The sequence below is a fragment of the Ixodes scapularis genome, unplaced genomic scaffold, assembly GCF_016920785.2.
Source record: "Ixodes scapularis isolate PalLabHiFi unplaced genomic scaffold, ASM1692078v2 PGA_scaffold13__105_contigs__length_92229423, whole genome shotgun sequence".
NCBI lineage: Eukaryota > Metazoa > Arthropoda > Arachnida > Ixodida > Ixodidae > Ixodes > Ixodes scapularis.
The window spans coordinates 63,774,187-63,794,560 of NW_024609839.1; the positions used below are offsets into that span (position 1 = coordinate 63,774,187).

At 46.8% G+C, this 20,374-nt stretch overlaps 1 protein-coding gene across 1 annotated transcript in view; it reads right to left on the bottom strand.

The window, feature by feature from the left end:
- Positions 1-809: 809 nt before the first annotated feature.
- Positions 810-20,374, bottom strand: part of LOC8028639 (cell wall protein AWA1-like) — a 44,219-nt gene continuing 24,654 nt past the window's right edge. The window contains exon 2 of the mRNA XM_040217045.2: positions 810-3,800. Coding sequence (XP_040072979.1) covers positions 1,788-3,800 — 2,013 coding nt within the window. The 3' untranslated portion in view covers positions 810-1,787. The remainder of the gene's footprint in view (positions 3,801-20,374) is intronic.

The window sequence follows — 20,374 nt, forward strand, 5'->3', positions numbered from 1 at the left end:
GTCTACGAGTTCGCGTTCCTGCAGATCACCAAGAGAGCCAATCTAGGCCGACGACAGACCCGTTCCAGCAAATGACGCCGCTTAGAGTATGATTAGACAATAAATTAGGTGCATGATTTAAGACAACCTTGAGACAGGGAAAACAAGAAGTACAAACACGACGAAGTCTTGAAACACAGCTGTGTTTTGAGACTTCGTCGTGTTTATCCTTCATGTTTTCCATGTGTCAGGGTTGTCTTATATCATGAACGTAAACCAGCTCGCCTGCGCCTTATCACTCATTTCAGAAATTAAGTGCGATGCGCAAGGACTTTTTATAACGTTCCATTTGCGAAAAGTGAGCTCACAAACATCCGTTAGTGTGTAGGCTTTAAAGGTCAAAATCCAGCAGTATGCCACATTTCAGGCGTCGTGTGATAATCAGCCAATCAATCCTCCTGCCTCGCCAAATCTAAGCGGTTTATATAAGCAAGGCGCCTGATCGGCAAATACTCGAAATTTATTTCAAGGCGCCATGTCCGATTAGGGTGAGCTTTAGTACGCTTTCTTGGCTCTGTAAACATTGCCATCTAAGAAACTAAGCTTTTTAGTCATCTTTGCTTGTTGAGTAAAACGATATAAGCGTTTTAGTAAAATATAATAATAATAATCATAATAGTGTTTAATTTGCGTCAAAAAGTATGACGGAAGAAGACTGAGGAAAAAAGAGAGAGAGAGAGGAAGAGCTTAAGCATTTATTGGAAAGAAAGCAGCGAGGTCAGTCAGCGGTTCGGAGGGAAAAAAAGGCTACGTCATGCAACTTGCAAACATTTTTTTTTTTTTTTTTTTTTTTACATTTTTATATTTAGATTTTGCTTCTCGGGACTCCGAACGATCCCCACCGGCCCCTTAGCCAAGAAGTTTGGAGACCCTTGCTCTAAATCGTTAACGTCTAGCTAAGCTACTGCAGATGACCCGGAAATTTCTAAACTAAGTTACAACATAGGATACAGTAACATTTATGATGCCCCCATAATAAAGAGGTGTCTTTCTTCTAATTAACGCACAGTCTCTGCCCGAATGGCCAATTTATATAATGTTAAACCGCGGCTGAACTTACCTCGTTTGAAAGGCTCCTGAGTCAAAGCGTGGTCAAACCCATGACAACGCTGAAAATATAATACTTTATTATTCGTACATAAATTATTATCGTACACAGAATAAAGTGCGCTCAAAAGTGCGCATCAACGTAACTTCTATTACAAAAAAAAAAGAAGAACATTCGAAACAAGATTACGTCATGACAGCAGACTATGGTAGTTCTTAAGAAAAAAGAAAACATACAATCACACGCATACATAATTTTTAGAAGCTAAAAACGAAATAAGAAGCAGCCAGCATTTCATAAATAAGTACACACAAATCATCTAAAAAAAAGTAAAAGAAAGATTCACGATAGGAAATATGCAGGCCTTAAAAAGGCCATGGAAACCATTCCTTGTAAATTCCTTGCAAGTTTCGTACATATGGGTTTTGGTTCATGGCGAAACAAGGAGCGACAGGATGACTGAACACGAACACAAAACAAAAAGGTGAAGTGAAATGTTGGGGAGTGCGTTGCATGACCCACCGAAACGAGGTTATCTCTAGCGCAATACGACGACTCGAGAGCATTTATGTACAACATTGCTAACTTGCACCACCTACAGTACCGAGAATACCCTTCGACTTTTAAGAACCGACCAAATTGTTACCCCCCTCATCCCACCTTCTTCAATGTCCAGGGAAAAATAGACAACGTCAGGGGCCTAAACTGTGCTCGATGATTTACTCGGTGAGTTAGTGGACCTTGTGGATGTGCTGTAGGAATCGCTGCTGTTGGCACCGTCTCCGCTGACCCGAAGCGTCTGGCCCACGGTTCTCTGATCGAAAGAGGTAGTCTTGCTAGATGTCTTGCCACCGTCCGAGAAGCTTAAAGAACTGTCGGCAGTGTACTTGCTGTACGTCGGGGTGCCCTTTGTGCGGAAGTACGGAGCTGCGGCATCCTTCGAGTACCCCGAGGAACCTCCGCTTGAACTGTACGAGGACGAGTAAGCCGTGTCCGTGGTTGACGATGCCGGCTTTGTGGAAACGTACTTGACGTTACCGTTCGCGTACGCCTTGAGTGCTTGGGCCAAGGCGGCGGACGCGCTCTGAGAATTCTTGTAGGACGTTGTCGTGCTTGGGTAGTTGGTGGATGGGCGCTTGGCGGTGTACGCCGCGGACGTGGGTCCACCGTAGCCCGACGATGGAGGATAGCGGTCACCGAAGGATCCTTGCGAGTCGTAGCTGGCTGGAGAGTTGTCGTACGCTACCGAAGAAGATGCTCCCTGGCCAGATGATGAGCCATAGTTGCTGCCATACCCGCTTCCCGTGGACGTGTACTTAGTCGGCGACCCACTGGTGTAAGTCGTTGTGTAGCCAGAAGACGGTTGGCTGGAAGTGTAGCCTCGTGTGGGCGCCGTAAAACTGCCGGACGAACCGCTGTAGCCTGAGGAGGAGACGGGAACGGCGTAGGACGCCGGTGCCGTGATATACCCGGATGATTGTTGATTGGGGTAGTTTCCAGACGAGGATCCTCCGTAACTCGTTGTCCCCACCAGTGTGTAGGCTGGGCCGTATTTATTTGAGTTGGAACCCTGCGTTTGCATGGAAGGTTCGTAGCCTCCAGAGGAACCTCCTCCGTAACCGGAGGCAGCGGATCCGGCGTAGCCGTTAGCGGACGTCAGCGTGAAAGTGGTAGGGGAGCCGCCGTATCCGGAGCCGGCCTGAGATGCGTAGTAACCGATGTTAGGCGAGTGAGAAGGAGCCGTGATGTACCGCGTACCCGTCGTGCCACCGTTGTAGAGGCTGGCGGAGCTGCTTCCGTAGCTCGACCCGGAATTTGACTGCCCCTGATAGCCACTCGAATAACCGGAATACGGCTGATCCTGTTGGTGAGCCTTCTGAGAACCGCTGCCTTGAGACGAAGAGTACGAATCGGAAGAATGTCCGTAACCTTGACCATCGCTGCTACTATCAGACTGCTGGCCGTGTCCAGATGCCCCGACGGGAATCGAGACAGGACCATCACCGAAGTTGGTTAGGCTGACCGGAACGCCGAGTTGCGCCGTCATAATGCCGTTGTAGACGTTAGACCCGTCCGTCTTGTAGCCATAGCTTCCACTGGCAGCTGGCGTCAGCTGGACAACGGAATTAACTTGCTGCTGGTAACTGTCCTGCTCTCCGTTCTGGGAGCCGAAGGAACTGCCGCCTTGCTGCGGAAAGATGTGGATCCCGGAGAACGCGTTGGGTGAACGGTCACCGTCCGCTTGGCTCTCAGCGTATTCTGTAGCCTGAGCAATGTGAGAAGGCGCCTGTTGCAGTACCGCTCCGGCAGAAAACGGCAACCTCATGCCTCCGTGTAGAGGAATCGTATGGAACGTAGTGTGGGCGCCTGAAGCTTCAAGCTGGCCTAGGGGAATGTGCTGCGGAAACGAGTTTTGCTGGGGCCTCGCGAAAGAAAAGAAGCTAGGACGCGGAGAGCTCCCGGAGGTCTTGAGACCCGACAAGAAGGACGGTGTTCTGATCCCGAAGAAGGACTTTCCTGGAGGGCGACTGCCTCCTCCGCCGCCGCCTGAGAAGAAGGGCCTCCTGAAGAAGGAAGGCTTGGAGTTGGACTCGGCTGCGGTGAACGAGAGCATGCTGGGCTGCATGAACGGCTGCCCGAGGCTTCCGTCCATTGCTTGCTGGAGGTAGAAGTTCTGGGCCGCCGTCAGGCCGAAGAGAAGAGTGCAGATCACCTGCGGGAACAAACAAAAAAACAAAAAACTGTTGAAATATTTGGGATTTGAAGCGCAGAAAATACAATTGAAGAAGGCTGAGTAACCCGACTCCCGCTCGTTTACACTTGCTAGCTTGGGTCGTCAAGTGGCTATTTATTTGTTCGAGGGGGAAAGAAGACCTAATGAGTCTTATACATAAGACGCACTTTTTGCTTGTGTTTTTTGAATCCTATAGAGACTAACATGCGGCTCTGACGTCACGCCGATACGGTAACGCTTCTGTCCGCACGGCGCATGCGCGGACGCTTCTCCCCACACAAACCCCGGTTTCTGCGCACCTAGACTTAGGCTAGGTGGCGCAGGCTACCGACCATGACAGAGGGTATAGCTATTAGCATCCATCCTGCATCCATCGAACGTCCATCCGTCACTGTTCACACCTAGTCTGGGCAAACGCGGGCTTGTGTATAAACAGCGCGTCGACTTACAGGCGCTTTGCACACGCGCCAAATTCCAGCTGCCGCTGCTGACGTCCCCTTGCCTTACCGAGGTATCGAGCTACTGAATAGGGCGATAACGAGGCTCCGCAAAGGTCTATGCCGAGGGCGTTGACGCAGTAAAATCTAATATGGTAATAACCCGTCCTGCTGTGGTAACGATGAAGTGAAGTGAACTGAATAAGAAGAAAACAAAAACATTTCTTTTCACTTTAAGTCCGAGCGTGCTGAAAACCGACAAACAAGCTAATACACGCGGACTAAAAGCGTAAAGTCAAGGCGCACTCTCTGCGTGTGATTAGATAAGCCGGCGGATGAGCACATACAGGGAAGACGGCGACCGCCGTGACGCCCCACTTTCGGCACTGCTCAATTCACCCCTCGGCGCATCCCGTTGGCCGCACTTGGATTTAAGATGGATCGAAGTACAGTCAACACTTTATAGATGACGTAACAACTCCACACACTACCGGGATGTCGAGCAATACTGTCCGAGACGCATCGCACTGTGCGTGGGCACGAGTGTTCCGTCGGCGCTCAGCCTTGTGAACAGTGGTCCGTCTATACGCGTCCGAATGAGGGGAACCACATACTGAAGCCTTGTGGTAGGCAGCGACCGCACGGGTCTTGAGTTATCTAGGTGGAGTTTGTTACCTGTCATTTCTACCGACACGTAAAGCGAACACTCTGATCAAGAGCGTGCGGACTGAATGAACAGTAGTGCTATACGATAGCATTCAATGAAATGCTTCTTCGGATCTGCATACTACACGTGCTTGTGGAATAGAGGCAGCATGATACGAGCACCTACAGAGTTCATACGACGTGAGGGCAGTAGAACTTGGTGCACGGTTTTGACCCCAAGGCAGGAGCAGCGTGCTAATTACGTGGGAGCGGCCGAGCTTTTTGAAACTGCCAACGCGGGATCCGAAGCTTTCACAATACGGATTCAGGCTTGAAATGTAATCATTCGTAGCTCAGTCACTGTGATTATCCGTTCACGCGGCCTGCAAAGCAGTGTGGGACAAGATGTTTTTCATTCATGCGGCTGCAGTAATTAAAACGGTTTATATGGGGGTCAGATTTTTAACAGATCACGAATTAGATCCCCACTAATGAGGTTCGGTCACACTGCAAATCTTCGCATTTAATATACGTGGAGAGAGGAGGGAAGGTTTCTTGAAAGCATTTATTGGAATCATGTTTATCGCACAAATTAGAATAGATTGTAACTAATAGAGGAGGAAGCAGGGGAAGCAGTTGGTTTTGGCGTTTTTTGTTTTTTTTTCTGCGGCGTGGCGTTGGTGGAGCCTCATTTCAAAAACGTTTTTAAATACCTATATTATTACGGTTTTCTCTCAACATAAAAAGTGCAGCCCTTCGCTCTGCTGTGAAGTAATCGCATTTCAAGGCGTATGTATGCTCTATCAATATTGCTTCATTTTTATGAGCGGTTACGATCGAACTTGTCCACTCCTGCGTGTCTGCGAAATGATAGTTCCCATTGACGGCCGTCGTATTGCGTCATGGAACGATTGCAGACAAAAATTACTATACTTAAAAAAAGAAATGTGATGCCAGAAATCGTCATCAGAAAGAAGAAAAAACAACTTTCCGGAGTCCGGTTTTCCGAGCAGCAATAAAGTGTGATAATGGACATTGAGAGTGAAACGAGCCCGAAAGAAATCAACCCCATTGTAACGTTCTTTCGAGTGCGGGGAGCTTTCATTACTTTCAAAGCTAAGAAAGTGAAGGATGACCCTGACCCCTTTCATGGGAAACGTTGCATTATCCCTGCAATTACACGCGCGATTCACCACAAATTAATAGTCTGCGTTGAAAAGACCCATCGCGAGACATAAATGATCTATGGCTCGATGCGTGCCAGGTCTCCATTCAGCACACGACAGGTAATAACTGTTCCCAGGCTCCACCCCTGGCCAATCTCGCGTAATCAAAGAGGTTGAGATCATGAGGTGCATTAAAATTGCCTGACGCCGCCGCGTGTGCGTCCCACGAATACAAATCGGGCAGTATTGGCGAGCAGCGTGTGCTACGAATGGTGCGGCAGACAATTAACTCCATCAATCATGAACATGCAATTAATCAAACTGGAGATCTCATTAGGCACTCCCAACTTTCTTTAGAGTTGCAGGGCGAGATCAAGATCAAGCATATGGTCACGTTTCTTCGAATATCACACCCAGGTATCGTATGCAGACTTGTACGTAACGCGTTACAAGTAATTGATTACTTGTAATCAATTACAGTTAAGTGTAATTTTGTAACGCTTCAATTACATTTGTCAAGCTGTAACGCTCGGAGTAATTCAATTACTTTTTTTCTGTAATCAATTACAAAATCAATTACACAATTACCAGTTACATTTTTCATTCCACAATTTTTTTTTCTCACAAAAATCAACATAGTCACTCAGCCATGGAGCAAAGATGATTGACATTTTCTTAACATCTAAAAAAAATAAAACTAGGATTAGTCGGCAAATCCTTTTTTCTTTTGCGCCACGCTCTTCTACAAGCGCGCCACCAGCCTTGGCTGGGGAGTTCCGGATCTCGTTGCAGATTGCTGATAAAGTCGACGGGAAGCGGGAACTCGCTATTGACTTTTTAGTGGGCTTTGTTCCTTAGGTCGACGCGTCAGCTACACGACAAGGTCCGGGTCTGAAAACAAAAAAGGGAACAATAACGAAACAAAATTGTGTACGCAATATTTTACTGTGTATTTGTGTATTCCTGTCATCGCAATAAGAAGTAACGTGAAAGTAACTTGAAAAGTAATCAATTACTTTGCAGTAATTGTTCAATTACTTCTGGGAGGCAGTAATCAGTAACGGTAATCGGTTACTTTTTTGACTGTAGTAATTGTAATTGTAATCAGTTACTTTTTTTCAGTAACGTGTACAAGTCTGATCGTATGTCGTATTTTCGAACGAGATTATTGGCAATGGGCCGTTTTCAAAAGTCGGCGCCAACACCTGTCCGCCATCGCTTGCTCAGATACTCTAAGCATGTATTGGACACGAGGTCTGCGTCACCGTTCGGCGTGAACGCGGATCCAATCATGCCCTTCCTGCCAAAGGATGGAGAGTTATGGCTATGCCCTTTGTAACGGGCGGTAGACTGCGCCACCTAGCGTAAGTCTAGAAAGACAAATTTATGATTCCTCGCGCCCTTCTAAGTAAAGTTTCACCCCCTAAATATCACCAAGCAGTGTGGGATATCACCATGATGATCTTTGGGGACCGGGCAAAAGAAACTAAAACATCATCCCCTGCCTTCCCCCCCCCTCCCTCCCTCCTCCCCCCTCCTCCTCCCCCCCCCCCCCCCCCCCCCCCCCGGTGAGGGAGCCGCCATATTTCCTTTGGTCAAACCTCGTCGGGGTTTCCTCGGCACCGGACACACTGGAAGACAGGGTTCAGACTTTGGCTCGGAGCAACACGGGAGGGAGACCCAATTTTCCTCTGTACCGCCGTCTCCCCAGCTGTGCTAATTAGTGGTGAATCATTCAATTTTTTCCGAGGTGATTTCCACCAATCTTCTAATCGCCTCTTTGCGACTGTAATCCTTTTCTCTTCCGTCCTTCCATCGTCGCCAGCAAAAACCAAATCTGTTACCCCTTCAGGGAGGGCAGTGCGAAGCCCCGTGCACTTCAAGACCAAGTGCTTTAACGTCTCGCTCTCATTACGGCAGGCGGCACGTGATGTGCCTGCCTCCTGAAATTTAGCCCTATACGTCCTTGTCCTCAAAACTCCCGTTCTCGCCTCAAACAGTAAAGTATTTCCCAGTCAATTATCAAACACATTTTTGCCAATGACGCTTGATGAACTTTCGAAAAGGCTTTATTCTGCGAGGTTGAGCGTGTATGTGACTAGATAACGAAACTATTACAAAGCATAGCTCAGGCCCTCTAGGCAACTGATGGCCGCTAAAAAAAAAAAACAGAAAAAAAACGTTTGGTTCTGAATTCAAATTTCCGGAACCTCTCCAAACCTAATCAATTTAATATTACATAAATCTTACCCAGCTTTGGGAGCTCCCCGTGAAATTATTATTTTGGACAGATAGGACAATACAGGGAGATAAAGCACAATACACCTTGGACAATAAAGACGACAATGTGGCGTTTGTATTGTCTCATATGTCCGTCCCAATATTTCGAATGAATAGAAACAATGTCGAGAAATATTAAGCGCCACGTCGATTTTTAGTTTAAAACAAAATTTGATGGGCTTATGAGTGCGAAGCGAGGTATGCATGTAATCTAGAAGTGTGTATGCGGAAGATGGAACGATGCTTTGACCGCAGTCACCCACATCAACTCACCGACACCTTACAGCCTATCAAAAGAAAAATATATTTCTTACTTATAATAAGAACAACAGCCGCGAGAGTTTTGTTTTTTAACTTTTTTTGCGTGCGGAATTTAGCCGTCGTACGACCTCCAAGACCCCTCCACGCCAATCGACAAGATTGGCAGGTGCGTATACCATACCCCGTAACCCGCGAGGATATATCGCAAGAAAATAACAAAAAATAAAAGACCACAGACGCGAGACAGATCGAAAAAAGAAAAAACAGACCACCCCTTTTCACAACAAGAGGGACAATCCGAGCAACAGCTTCAGCAACAGCAACGACAACAACCTACCAACCAGCAAGAAACCAACAAGAAGCTACCAGAAGCAGCAACGACAACAACCAACCAACAAGAAGCGACCAGAAGCGGCCGGCAGCATCGCAAACAGTCCCCAGCGAAACGAAACAAACACACAAGCGCGGGACAACAAGAGCACCAACAAGGCCGACCGACCTCCAGCAGAGGAAGGCGCCAGCGGCGAAGAGCCCGGCGTCGTTATCACTCCGAAACAGGACGAGACACCTCAAGCTGAAAAGGATCCCATTTCCCTCTTGCACACTCTAGTTGCCGGCCCGCGAGCTTCGAGCTTACGAATGCATAGCGGAACGCCGACGAGTCAAACGCCGACGGCTGCGTCCGCGTCGGCCAACGCTCCCGAACCTGAATTACAGAAGAAGACTGGTGAGGCCGGTGAGGCAACAGAAACCAGGGAGGGGGTGGGAGGGGGTCACATTCTCTCCTTCTTCTCTTTCTCCGTCTCTTCTTTCTCTTAGATCTGCTACCAGCCCGAGGGGACACCGTGAACGAGGTGAAAAGAATGCTGGCCCCTGCTTTGGAGCAGCCAGTCTTCTAGCTTGCAATACAGGGAAGCCGATCCTCATCGCGCTCTTTCAAGATCAAGGACCCTCGAGCGAAGTAAGATTTTTTTTTTCTTTTTTATTTATTACATTTTTTCAACGCGTTCTTGAGCATGAAACGGCGCGGCGGCGGCGGCTTCTTTCTCGAGCGGTGTTTACCCCATTTCCGAAGGCGGGCCAAGCCGCTGACCCATATCAGAAAGAGACTTCATTTTTATTATGTTTTTGGGGGGAGAGCGTGTTACGACTGGAGGCCGCGTAAGACCCACCGTAAGGCGTTCCTGAACGGACAATTTTTTTTATACTTTTTTTTTATGCTCCGTAAGATTTCTGCTTACCGCGTGGATCAGACGTACCTTGGTATTTGTCATCTGGAAAGTTTGTTTCTTGAATGTACAAACAATGCGCCTTCCTGAACCCTTTAATCCTCGGAGAGAAAAAAATCGGTTTTCGAAATAGACCCTTTGCAAAATGATTTTAGCCCTAGGACCCTGATGATATCGTAGTTCCACTCGCTGATGTCTGCGACAAGTAATTTTCAAAGGCAAGCACCCAAAACACAAGTAAGTTTTGTATGGTGCACAAAAAATATCTTTGATGTGAATAATTAAAGGAAAGGTCAGCATGTGCTGCGCGCGAAACTAGAGTAGTAGCTTCAGCAATCTTGTGCGCAGCTAGGGAGAGGACAAAAGGGAGAACAGTGCAGGTGCACCTTGTTGTGTCCTGTTCTCCCTTTTTTGTCCTCGTCCTTGCTGCGCTCAAGATTCCTTAAGATGTCAAACCAACTCGCCCGAACAACCACTCTACAGTAGTACCCTGTGGTTTTTCAATCAAATTGCAAGAAGTATTATAGTTTATTTCTTTATTTCTTAATTTGTTTCACTGCCCTAAAGTCCCAAAGGAATTGCCCAGGGGAGCGGCACATAACAAAAAAGTATACAATCAGGAATATACAAACACTATCAGCAGCGTGCTACTAACATAGAAAAAACATCTAAAAATGTACATTGTAGAACAAAGTAAACAAAAGTAAGCAGTCACCGCATTTTTAAATAAATCAAAGGATAATATGTTTGCTAAATGTGCAGGAGGGTCCCTCCCGATGGTGTGAGGATAAATGAGTTGTAATAAGCAGGACTAACCCAATGAGGAATTCAGACTTTGAATTGATGATCTACACGCTGGGAAATGAAAGCTGGATTTAACGTAAGTTTGTCTTTCAGTGATGTATAAGAATGATAAATTTTATAGAAAAGACACAGACAAGATATTTTTCGGCGTTGTGAAAGAGGAGGAAGTGATAAATTAGTTTTCAGAGTTGAGAAACTAGCTCTTCGATGATAGTTATTGAATATAAAATGGGCGTTTTATATTCGCCAACTATTTGAGTGTTCGCAGTAATTCGAGTGTTTGCAGTTCAAAGTTTAGTAAATTTATTTATTTGTATGTTCGAATTGCAAATCTCACTGTAAGCAACGGAGTTAGTCTAGAGCAAACTAGGGTGCCTTCATGTGCGCTTTGCTTAGGGTGGTGGCATCTCGCCATTTTGTCCCACACGTTAATTTGTATTTTTCGTTCAGAAGCGCGTGAAAGAGCGTGTCCCTGCACGCGTTTGTGGCGCTGACTGTGCTATGGCGACATTTTGTTTTCGTTGATTTCTTTGTATTTTACCCGTGAGCGCGTGCTGTCGGTATCGGGTACTACAAAGGGTGGCATCACCCTAAACAGAAGGACATTGAGGCACCCTAGAGCAAACATGAGCTGGCTTTCATTTGACTCAACATCCAATCCCAGACCATCGACATTAACCTCGTCAGCAAGCCCATTAGGTCATTGATAGACACTTCTAGAAGAAACATGCAATGCACCTGTCAACGAGCATCCACTACTTCGTTTCCTGAAGTGAAGTCTACAAACTAATTGAACCAATCGCTTTTCGTAATTGTGCTGCGTAAGAGCTTCTTTTAGCCAGACAAAGCAATGATATAGCCCAAAAGCTTTAACCTGTAAGTCGTTGCAACAAATTATGAGTTAGAACCGACGTTCCTGCGCTTTTTGCGACTGTGTACGCGATAGCTTTAGGTTTCGTGGATGGATGGATAGATGTCAGTATCGCTGCCCTTTGTAACGGGCAGTAGCTTGCGCCACCTAGCCAGCCACACTCTAAAAAAAGGGCATATTCTTACACCCGTTTGTCACATATACGACACCCCAAAACTTCATTTTGACGTACAGCGCACTGAGGTCGAACGGACTGCCCCAACTTTGGCCAGAGGGTTGATGACAGTGCGATATAACTTATTAAACAGCTAAAGTGCGTATCAAAGTCTACAAAAAATAAAAATAAAAAACAGACTTTGCAGGGAAGCCAAGAAAACTCCGATAACTTTTTTTGCAGTCAGTCACATTTACATTAGCTAATTTAATAAGTTGTACAACTCGGCTATCAAGCCGCTCGTGAAATTTGGTAGTGTCCGTTCAACGTCAGTGCGGTGTACGTCCAACTGAAGTTTTGGAGGTGTCACATATGTGACCAAGGGGTGTAAAAATATACTTTTTTTTTTTTAGAATGCAGCCAGAGCTGACTGAGTTGCCAGACTCTATATGGACGGAGCATGGCTGGTGTCGAGAATGACTAAAGTCAAACAACCATAACTCATCTCTCAGGTTGGATGACGCAAGCCACACCGGGTTACAAACCATGCGTTCATCCGTTCATTCTTGCCACCGAACCATCGCAGGCTGTCTTTCCCGTTTTTTGTTATGAAGCGTAAAGAAAGCGTCGGTACCTCTCGATGCGATGATACGAACGACTAAACGTCCTTTTAGCTTATTCGAAAGTTGGCTACATTTCGAGCTCTCAGATCATGGATAGCTTAAGATGAAACTAAAAGGAAATGTTGGCTTACTGTAAGCTCAAGGCACAACTGTAGACGCTTAGAACACCACAAAAAGTTACTTCTCTTGAAAACATACCGGCTAGGTGTCCTCACTGTTCACACCATGGAAACCACCTGCGCAACACCAAAACGGCGTACCTCGCACTTTCAAGAACGTGGCACATCGACCCAGCAAAAGATAGCCGCTAAAGCAACACGCTTGGTTTAGACCCACAACGAGCCTCCAGGTGCTCTTGTACGTACAGCGTCTCACATTAACTTTGACCGCAGCCGACGCTCGAAGGAACCAATCAGATAGCTCCAAAAGTGCACTGCCGCGGTGTTCGTTGTTTTTGTGCATCCAATCAAACCAATCGCTCACCGAAAGCAAAAAAACAAAGCCGCAGGACCATGAAGCGTTCGCCGTGCGGGTTTTGGTTTAAACGGGGGTAACAGACATGCAACGACAACCAGCGTCATGGAGAAAACACATTTGGCGCTCTTCGACTAACCCCATCGGCAAGTGTATAGCGTCAAATGCAGTCGGACAGAGGGAAACGTGGTACGCATGTGCATGCCCCAGTCTTTAAAGACTGGGACACCCTGGGAAGTGTCGGACGCTTTCTTTCAAGCCCGATTTTCCTTCTCTGTGTATATTTGTGAATTACATGTGGCCCGAATATGATCTTCTTCTCTCTCTCTCTCTTTCTCTCGTTATAGAGAGAGAGAGAGAAGGTGTGTTATAAGGAAAACGGAGAGGGTTAGGGGGAAGCGTGAACGAGACTGCTAACCGGTGTTTCTGGTATAATCTTTTTTTTTTTTTTTTTTTTTGAGGGAGGGGGGGGGATGGGCAAGGAGGAAGAGACGGGATTATATCAGCCTGTTGCGCGGCTGAAAGTAGAACGCTTGGTCGTTGCGTCGTTTCCTTTTTTATATTTATTTTATTTTGGTTCATACATTTTTTTGGCGGAGAGTTCGCTAGTTGGGTTGGACTGGCCCGGAGGATTCGTTCCAGATCTGGATTTCCCGGTGACTTTTACACCCCGGCGCGTGAAATCAAGGAGAGAAGAAAGAGGACGTCGTGAAACTAAAAGGAGAGAACTGAGGGCTGAGGTCGCCGCGGCAACGATGGAATCGGCAAAAAATGGAATTGCGAGCGCGGGAAAGAAAGAAGACATTCCTAGACGAAAAAGATTTCAAAACCTAGAGAGCGCGGTTAGGATTGTGTTACGGTAAGTTAAACAATTATTCCAAGTAAATTCCGTAGCAACACAAAAGCCTCGCAAGCAAGATCGGCGGTTGCCATTTCTTGGTGATAGTTACTAAAGGACAGAGGCGAAGTGAGTAAAAAATCATACTTTTGGTATCTAGGCTAGGTGGCGCAAGTCACCGCCCTTTATAGAGGTGCAGCCGTTAGCATCGATCCATTCATCCTTGGGCACACGAAGCGTGCTATTGGATCCGAGTCCTCGCCGAACTCTGACACAACCTTCGTGTCCAATACAAGCTCAGAGTAAGTGTCCAAAAAGTGGCAGACTCGGATAAATGGCGCAACAGCTACTAGATGGCGCGCCCTTTTTAAGAAGGGTCTGGCTAGGTGGTGCAAGTCGTCGCCCGATTCAAAGGGTCCAGGCGCATTTATCCATCGGTCTGTCACCTAAGTGTGGTTGTCGAATGGGCGTCATCGAACCCTTTGGGGTTCCTGAAGGCTTTCTTGGGGTCCCCGAAAGCCGTAGACCATCAATCGAGCCGAGCACAAAATAACTTTTGTTTTATCGATGCTGACTGCCTCAAAGAGTTGCATGGACGCAACCATGTGAGCTGTGTAAGTGGGGTGGATAATTCTTTGTTTGTAGGGTTGCAGAGTGTGTTGGTGGGCATTTTATTGGCTTTCTTTACTCGTTTGTCATTGCAAACGTTCAATGCCGCCTCCTGTCGCCGGCGGATGGGGTCCCCCATTACTTCCGCCGATCCAAAAAGGGGTTCCCTCAGCATCTGTGGTTGAGAACCACTGAACTAAGCTGTATGCATCGAAGGTATTCAAGAGTATACCGCGTGAAGTTGACATCATTCTTTGGACTTTTCAGTAGTCTCTCGAAGTGTGTATTACTCTTCCAAACGAGCCTGCAAAAGAAGCCTATACTCTTTACTACGATACAGGCTCACATATTTAGTGTACGCTTATGTGTCGTTAATATAAACCCGTTAATATGGATACGACGCTATGCGGAGAACAAATCCGTCTTCTTTTTTCCCCTTTTTTTCAGGGCTAGTGGTGACGTCAGAACGCCGAGCTTTTATTGGCTCTGATAGCAAAATAGTGGGCAGACCTCAAGGCAAGCTGCCTTGAGGTCCACTCACTATCCTTCCCAAGGAAGTCAATCGGAGCTCGGCGTTCTGACGTCACCACAGATCCTGCAAAAGAAGCACACGAACTTGCGCTCTGCATGCACCAAATCGTCTCACTGACGTCACGCATCTGCGGTGGCGCTGCTGTCGGCACTGCGCATGCGCAGAAGCTTCGCCTCACGCAACTCTGGTTTTTTCGAGCGCGCAGTGCCCACACCTGGTGTGGGCAAACGTGCGCTTGTTTGTAAGCAGTCTGTTGGTTTATATAGACAAAACTATCGGGTGCCAGCTAGGTGAATACACGCATATTGTTTCGTTATGGCAGACCGCTCACGTTTAGGGGGAAGCGGAGGTGTCCATTTACCACAAAAGGTGAGAAGTAATCTTTCGTCTTTTTGTTTTTTATTTGGGTGGGGGTTGTTTTTGTTTTCATACGCCGGACGCAAATGTTGGTCTCAGTTACACCGTGCCATGCTCTGCGAAGAATATTGATTTATAAAAGACGCCATTTTATGAACAAAAAGCCACTGCGTGCCAGTAAACGTCACACAACAATACAAAGCATTGTTTATGGCTTGTTCATACATGCCACTACACGTAAAAAAAAAAAGAAAGAAACGACAACCCATTTGGGAGGAGCAAAGAGCTCACCGAAGCTGAAACCACATGGGAACGGATCAGAGTATAGACTCTTTGCATCAGCTCTACACGTAGCAGAGGGCGTTGGATAAACTATAGTTCACACAGAAAGAATAAAAAAAACTGAAATGAAGGAGGTACAGACACTCACAGATCTTTCAACGAGCAACGGCATTTATATGATGCCCATCGCACAATGAAAACCACTTTGGTCACGGAGAAAAAAAAAAACTGAAGAACAAGAAAAAATAATAAAGATAACTGTATTTAACTCCCTGAAAAGGAATAAAAAGAAAATTGGAGGAGGTTTTTTGTGTGATAACTCTGGCTCTATAGGAATTGCAGCTCTTTTGTCGATAACGACAACGAAGGTTTTGAAACATTGTGGCATTCTTGATCTTAAATGCTTCAATTATTTTTCTCCCATACGTGTCCTTGTGTGAACCAAGCACTGTTGTGTTTTCATAACTAGGGCTGCAATCGTGGCAGTTGCGGGCGTGCTCAGCAATTGGATGGCAAGAATCAGACGACGCCTTGTTGACTCAGGCGTCGTCCCGTCTGGCCGATGTGTTGGCTGCCGCAATTCAGCGGAATAAAATAAATTTACTTTTCTTGGCATTTAACGTATTTGTTGGAGTGCTTGATGGTGCCTTCTGGTGGACGACTTACGCTATTCACATTTTGGCACATTTGTTTTAACTCCATTCTACACGTGAAGACCATCTTCATGTCGAACCGAGCAGCAAGACTCTTCAGGCGGTGGGCGGTGTTATGCACGTACAGAATGCAGGCAGGGAGTGTGTGCTTGTGTCCTTTGTTGTTAGACGAAGGACGGTAGGAGGCTGTGATGAGATGCTGAACGGTAGTACGAAGGTCTGCTGGGAACAGACCCCCTTCTCATCTTGGAGCCGTCGGTCATGTTGAAGTTGTACCCTTGTTGATGAGAGGTGGGGAAAGGGTTTTGAACGAGAAGAGGCAAACAGGGTTCGGATAATTCCAATCTTTATCGACTTAGAGTGTTTACTTACTGCATAAAGGGACAACTGCTTTTTTTTTTATTGTTGCTGGAAACTCCAGCAGATGCCTTGAGGAGGAAAATGAAATTTTAAATCCAGATACTGTAGACCATCATGGTGTTGACTCTTCGCTCGTAAACTTAAGACCCGACGTACATAAATTGAATGCTTCACAAATGGCCGGTGAAGGGATGGAGGTCGGATGAATAACAAAATAATCACCTAGACATCAATACACTCGGTTTTCGGGAGCGAAAGCATCGAGGCTGGACTTTACTGATTGGTGTACGTACATGAGGAAAACTTCACTGAGCCCCGGGGCTAGGGAGGAACCTATACAAACACCTATCTTTGCCTCAATATTTTGCCGTTATATTCAACAAGTGTGGACTGAAGGTATAAGACAAGGAGATCCGTGAAGTTCTTTAAAGAGATCCCTGAGGTTTTTTGGAACTTACAGAGACCGTGCTTATAGGTTGAATCGGAGACGGAATTCAAAAGAACTCGGGGTTCAAGACTGTAGTAAAGTTCTTCAATATCTAACGAAAATATGGAGCGTTAATGGGTGGTGGAGTGTAGGGAGGCGGGCTGGGAGATAAGTTCTGTGGAGTTCGAAATTCTAAAGGGCTGGAGGAGAGTCACCGTGGAAAGATGCTTCCGTAGAAATAAGGCCAGATGTTTTCGCCAGTAACCTCTTTCAGATACTATGCTCCTGAGCGGCACGCTTCCCTTATGTGTCTTCGCTGTAAGATATAAAGAAAAATATTGTTTTGCAGGTGATCCGAGTGTTTTCTTGAGAGTGAGCAGATTCATCAAGGTTCCCAGTCTTTTTGTCTTTGCGCTCAGAGATCCTGGTGACCTTTTTCCTTAATTGATCAATGTTGTGTTCCAATGCTTTCGAGACGTTCTCTCCGTAGGTTCCTTCATTCAAGACCACGAAAACACCGGTCTTGTCTGATTCAAGCAATTTAAGTTTCCCCCGGCGTAGCTCATCACCTGCGTTCCGAATCGGGAATTTGCCTGCTTTTGGAGGGGCGTAATAACGGATTGAACAAACTGCAGCGTTCAAAAACTCTGGAGCGTCCCTGCTCTGCAATAGGCAAGGCGACTTGATGTACCGAAGTAAATTGGTCAACTCTGTAGGTGGGAAGCTCTGGAGGAAACTTGAGACCATAGGAAAACACCCCTAAGGTACTAGGGGAAAGTTGTTGGTCACAAAGTATAACTGGAGGGTCTAGCACTGCTTCGCTGACTTTCCGGCAAGATGCATTCGTAGATGTGACGCTGGCGCTCCATGCGGATTCCAGCAGTCTGGTAGCAGAGGTTTGAAAAAAGATGAACGAAGGATGGGACCCATACCAAAGAAATGAGTCTTGAGGCTGGGGAGCAGATTCTCCATGAGCCTATTTTCTTAGGAGAAGTCCTTTCGGGATGTTTACATGATGCGGTAGATGGAAGACCAGTTGTGAGGGGAAACGGTGCTGGGAATAGTGTAACGAAGATACATCATTTATGAATTACACTATTCGGAATCTGCAGCATAAATCGTCCAAATGCTCGCTGCTGATATTAGAATGGCAACTCAATGTTCACCTGATGAATCTACATCCCACCCTGCAGAGTCACCGCGACCATCCTATTGACTACGGAAAGCTCGGTCACGCGATGCGTAACCGTACTATGACTGGTCCATTAATCGTTTGGATGCCACTCTCAGGCAGCAGCAAATTTTGCATGAATGCCATAGTAGCACATAGATCGTGCCGGTGCGGAGAGCAAGTCGTCTGCTTCTTGCGCAGGGGATGCAGTGACGTCAGATAGACGCTGAACTCTGATTGGCTTTGATTGAAAGTATAGTGAGTAGACCTTAATCCTAGAATCCTTGAGCTCCACCAAATATTTTTTTTTAATCAGCCAATACGAGCTTGGCGTTCTGACATATTTGCAACCCTTGTGCAAGAAGCAGACGAACTTGCACTCCACATAGGAAGAAATCGAGAGTAAGACACGTATCGAGTTCATACGGCACGACAACAAACCATATCCAAAAAAGCGCGACGTCTATTAGCTGCTGCTGCAATTATGCGAGACAGCCACTCTAAATTGGGCGCGTATTCTGAGCATGCATCGAGTACGAGAGCTGCGGCAACGTTCGGCAGGGGCCTCGTGTCCAATCAACGCGTCGAAGGACGCTCGGCACCGCGCTGGGGTCCAACTGCTGAGATGGCGCCATCTTATTGGGTGATGACGTATCATGTAGGACGAGCAGGATGTTCTCGGGCCTCGATTATTCTAGACGGTGTTGGCTCAGCTCGTATCAATAACGAGGCTTGCGTCGCCACACGCTTCGTGCCCAGTGGACGGATGGATGGATGCTAACGGCGGTGCCCTTTGTAACGGGAGGTTGCTTGCGCCACCTAGCCTATAAATTAAGAACCAAAAATATGATTTCTTTCTTTTGCCAATTTTCTCCCTTTTTGCAATTTCGTAACTATCATCAGGCAGTGTGGGATATCACCAGGATGACCTTTGGGGGATAGGGCAAAAAAACTAAAAGCATCACCCCCCCCCCCCTCCCCCCCGGCGTAGGAGTCGCCAATTTTTTTCTGGTCAAACCTAGCCGGCATTACACGGGCACCGGGCCCACTGGGAGACAGAGTGGAGACTTTGGGCAAAACATTGCAAGCACCAATGTTGCTTGACTGGTTTTGAAAAAAAATGTCTAATCTGAACCAACTTGAGGCCAAAACAGGCTGCAGCCTATTTGATGAGCGCAAAGTAATATTTCGGTCTGAGCCTACTTTCAACCCAGGGTGTGTTTTTATCAGCGTGATTCTACGAGGAAAAGCGTTCAAATGAACCGTCACGAATGGCTCACATTACGTCACATAACGACGCCGTGTGACACCAAGGTGTCACGTGACATCGTGACGTGGCGATGCCAATCTTTTTTTTTTTTTCATATTTTTCCCCGTAATAGCGTTGTTTCTTTTTCTGCTTTTTTTGCAACGACAAGACTACTTGTTTTAACGGCATCTCATCTGATAAATGGTGCCACCGCTTGAACCTGAATAGTCCGTTGCCCCTTCGCCTAACCCCTTTTACTTTCTTTCCCTTCCATTTCTTGCCTCTTTTATTTTAAGGTCACATCCGCAACCTAGGGTGCACGCCAGAAACTCAGAAGGACAATCCAGGGCACCGGTGCCATCGCGTGACCATCTAGCGGCCGGCTACAGGACTGGTGCTTGCGTGCAAGGGTGCACTGGGGCCAACTCCACAGGGATGCCGCCGCAGCACGTACCTTCCATCCGCGTTTGCGTAGAGTGTAGTAGTGTCGTGCGCTAGGCTCTTCCCAGTAAAGGTTAAAGGAAACTGTTTGTCAAACGAGTGAACTCATTGTTGCAACTCCTCGAAGTGGTACCACAGCAATTTTTTTTTTTCTGCTTTAACTAGTACACAGCACAATGGCTTGTTGACCTCCGCTGTTTCTCTCCTTAATTGCATTACCTATTCGCCCAGATGGGGCCTCTTTCGCTGGGCGAAGAAAAAGCGTGTTGTGGGAACAATCGTTCGCAAAGCGGTTCTTCAGAAACTGGCAGTCGTGTGCTTCTTATGGTATCCGTAAAAAGCATATGCCGTTGATTCTGACCATTGAAAGAAAGCTCTCGCTGCAAGTTCACCGGCCGCGTTCCCATGGATGCGACAGTAGCGTGTCGAACAAATCATACGCGCCCAGTCTCTCTGCTTCTTCCCCTTTTGTCCAATCACAATCGTCGTATCTTGATTTGATGCGCTGCGGTCGCATTCATGCATCCGCGGCAACTTTGGGATTCATTCTCCAGCGTTCAGATCTGCTAGCAACCGTCCCGCGTTTCTTAAACTGCCGGAGAGTACATTGTTATATATAATTTAGTAGGTCACCGGAAAGCAAACGTACAAGGCGAACAGGGACCAAAGGCAATGAGCTGAATAAAAATG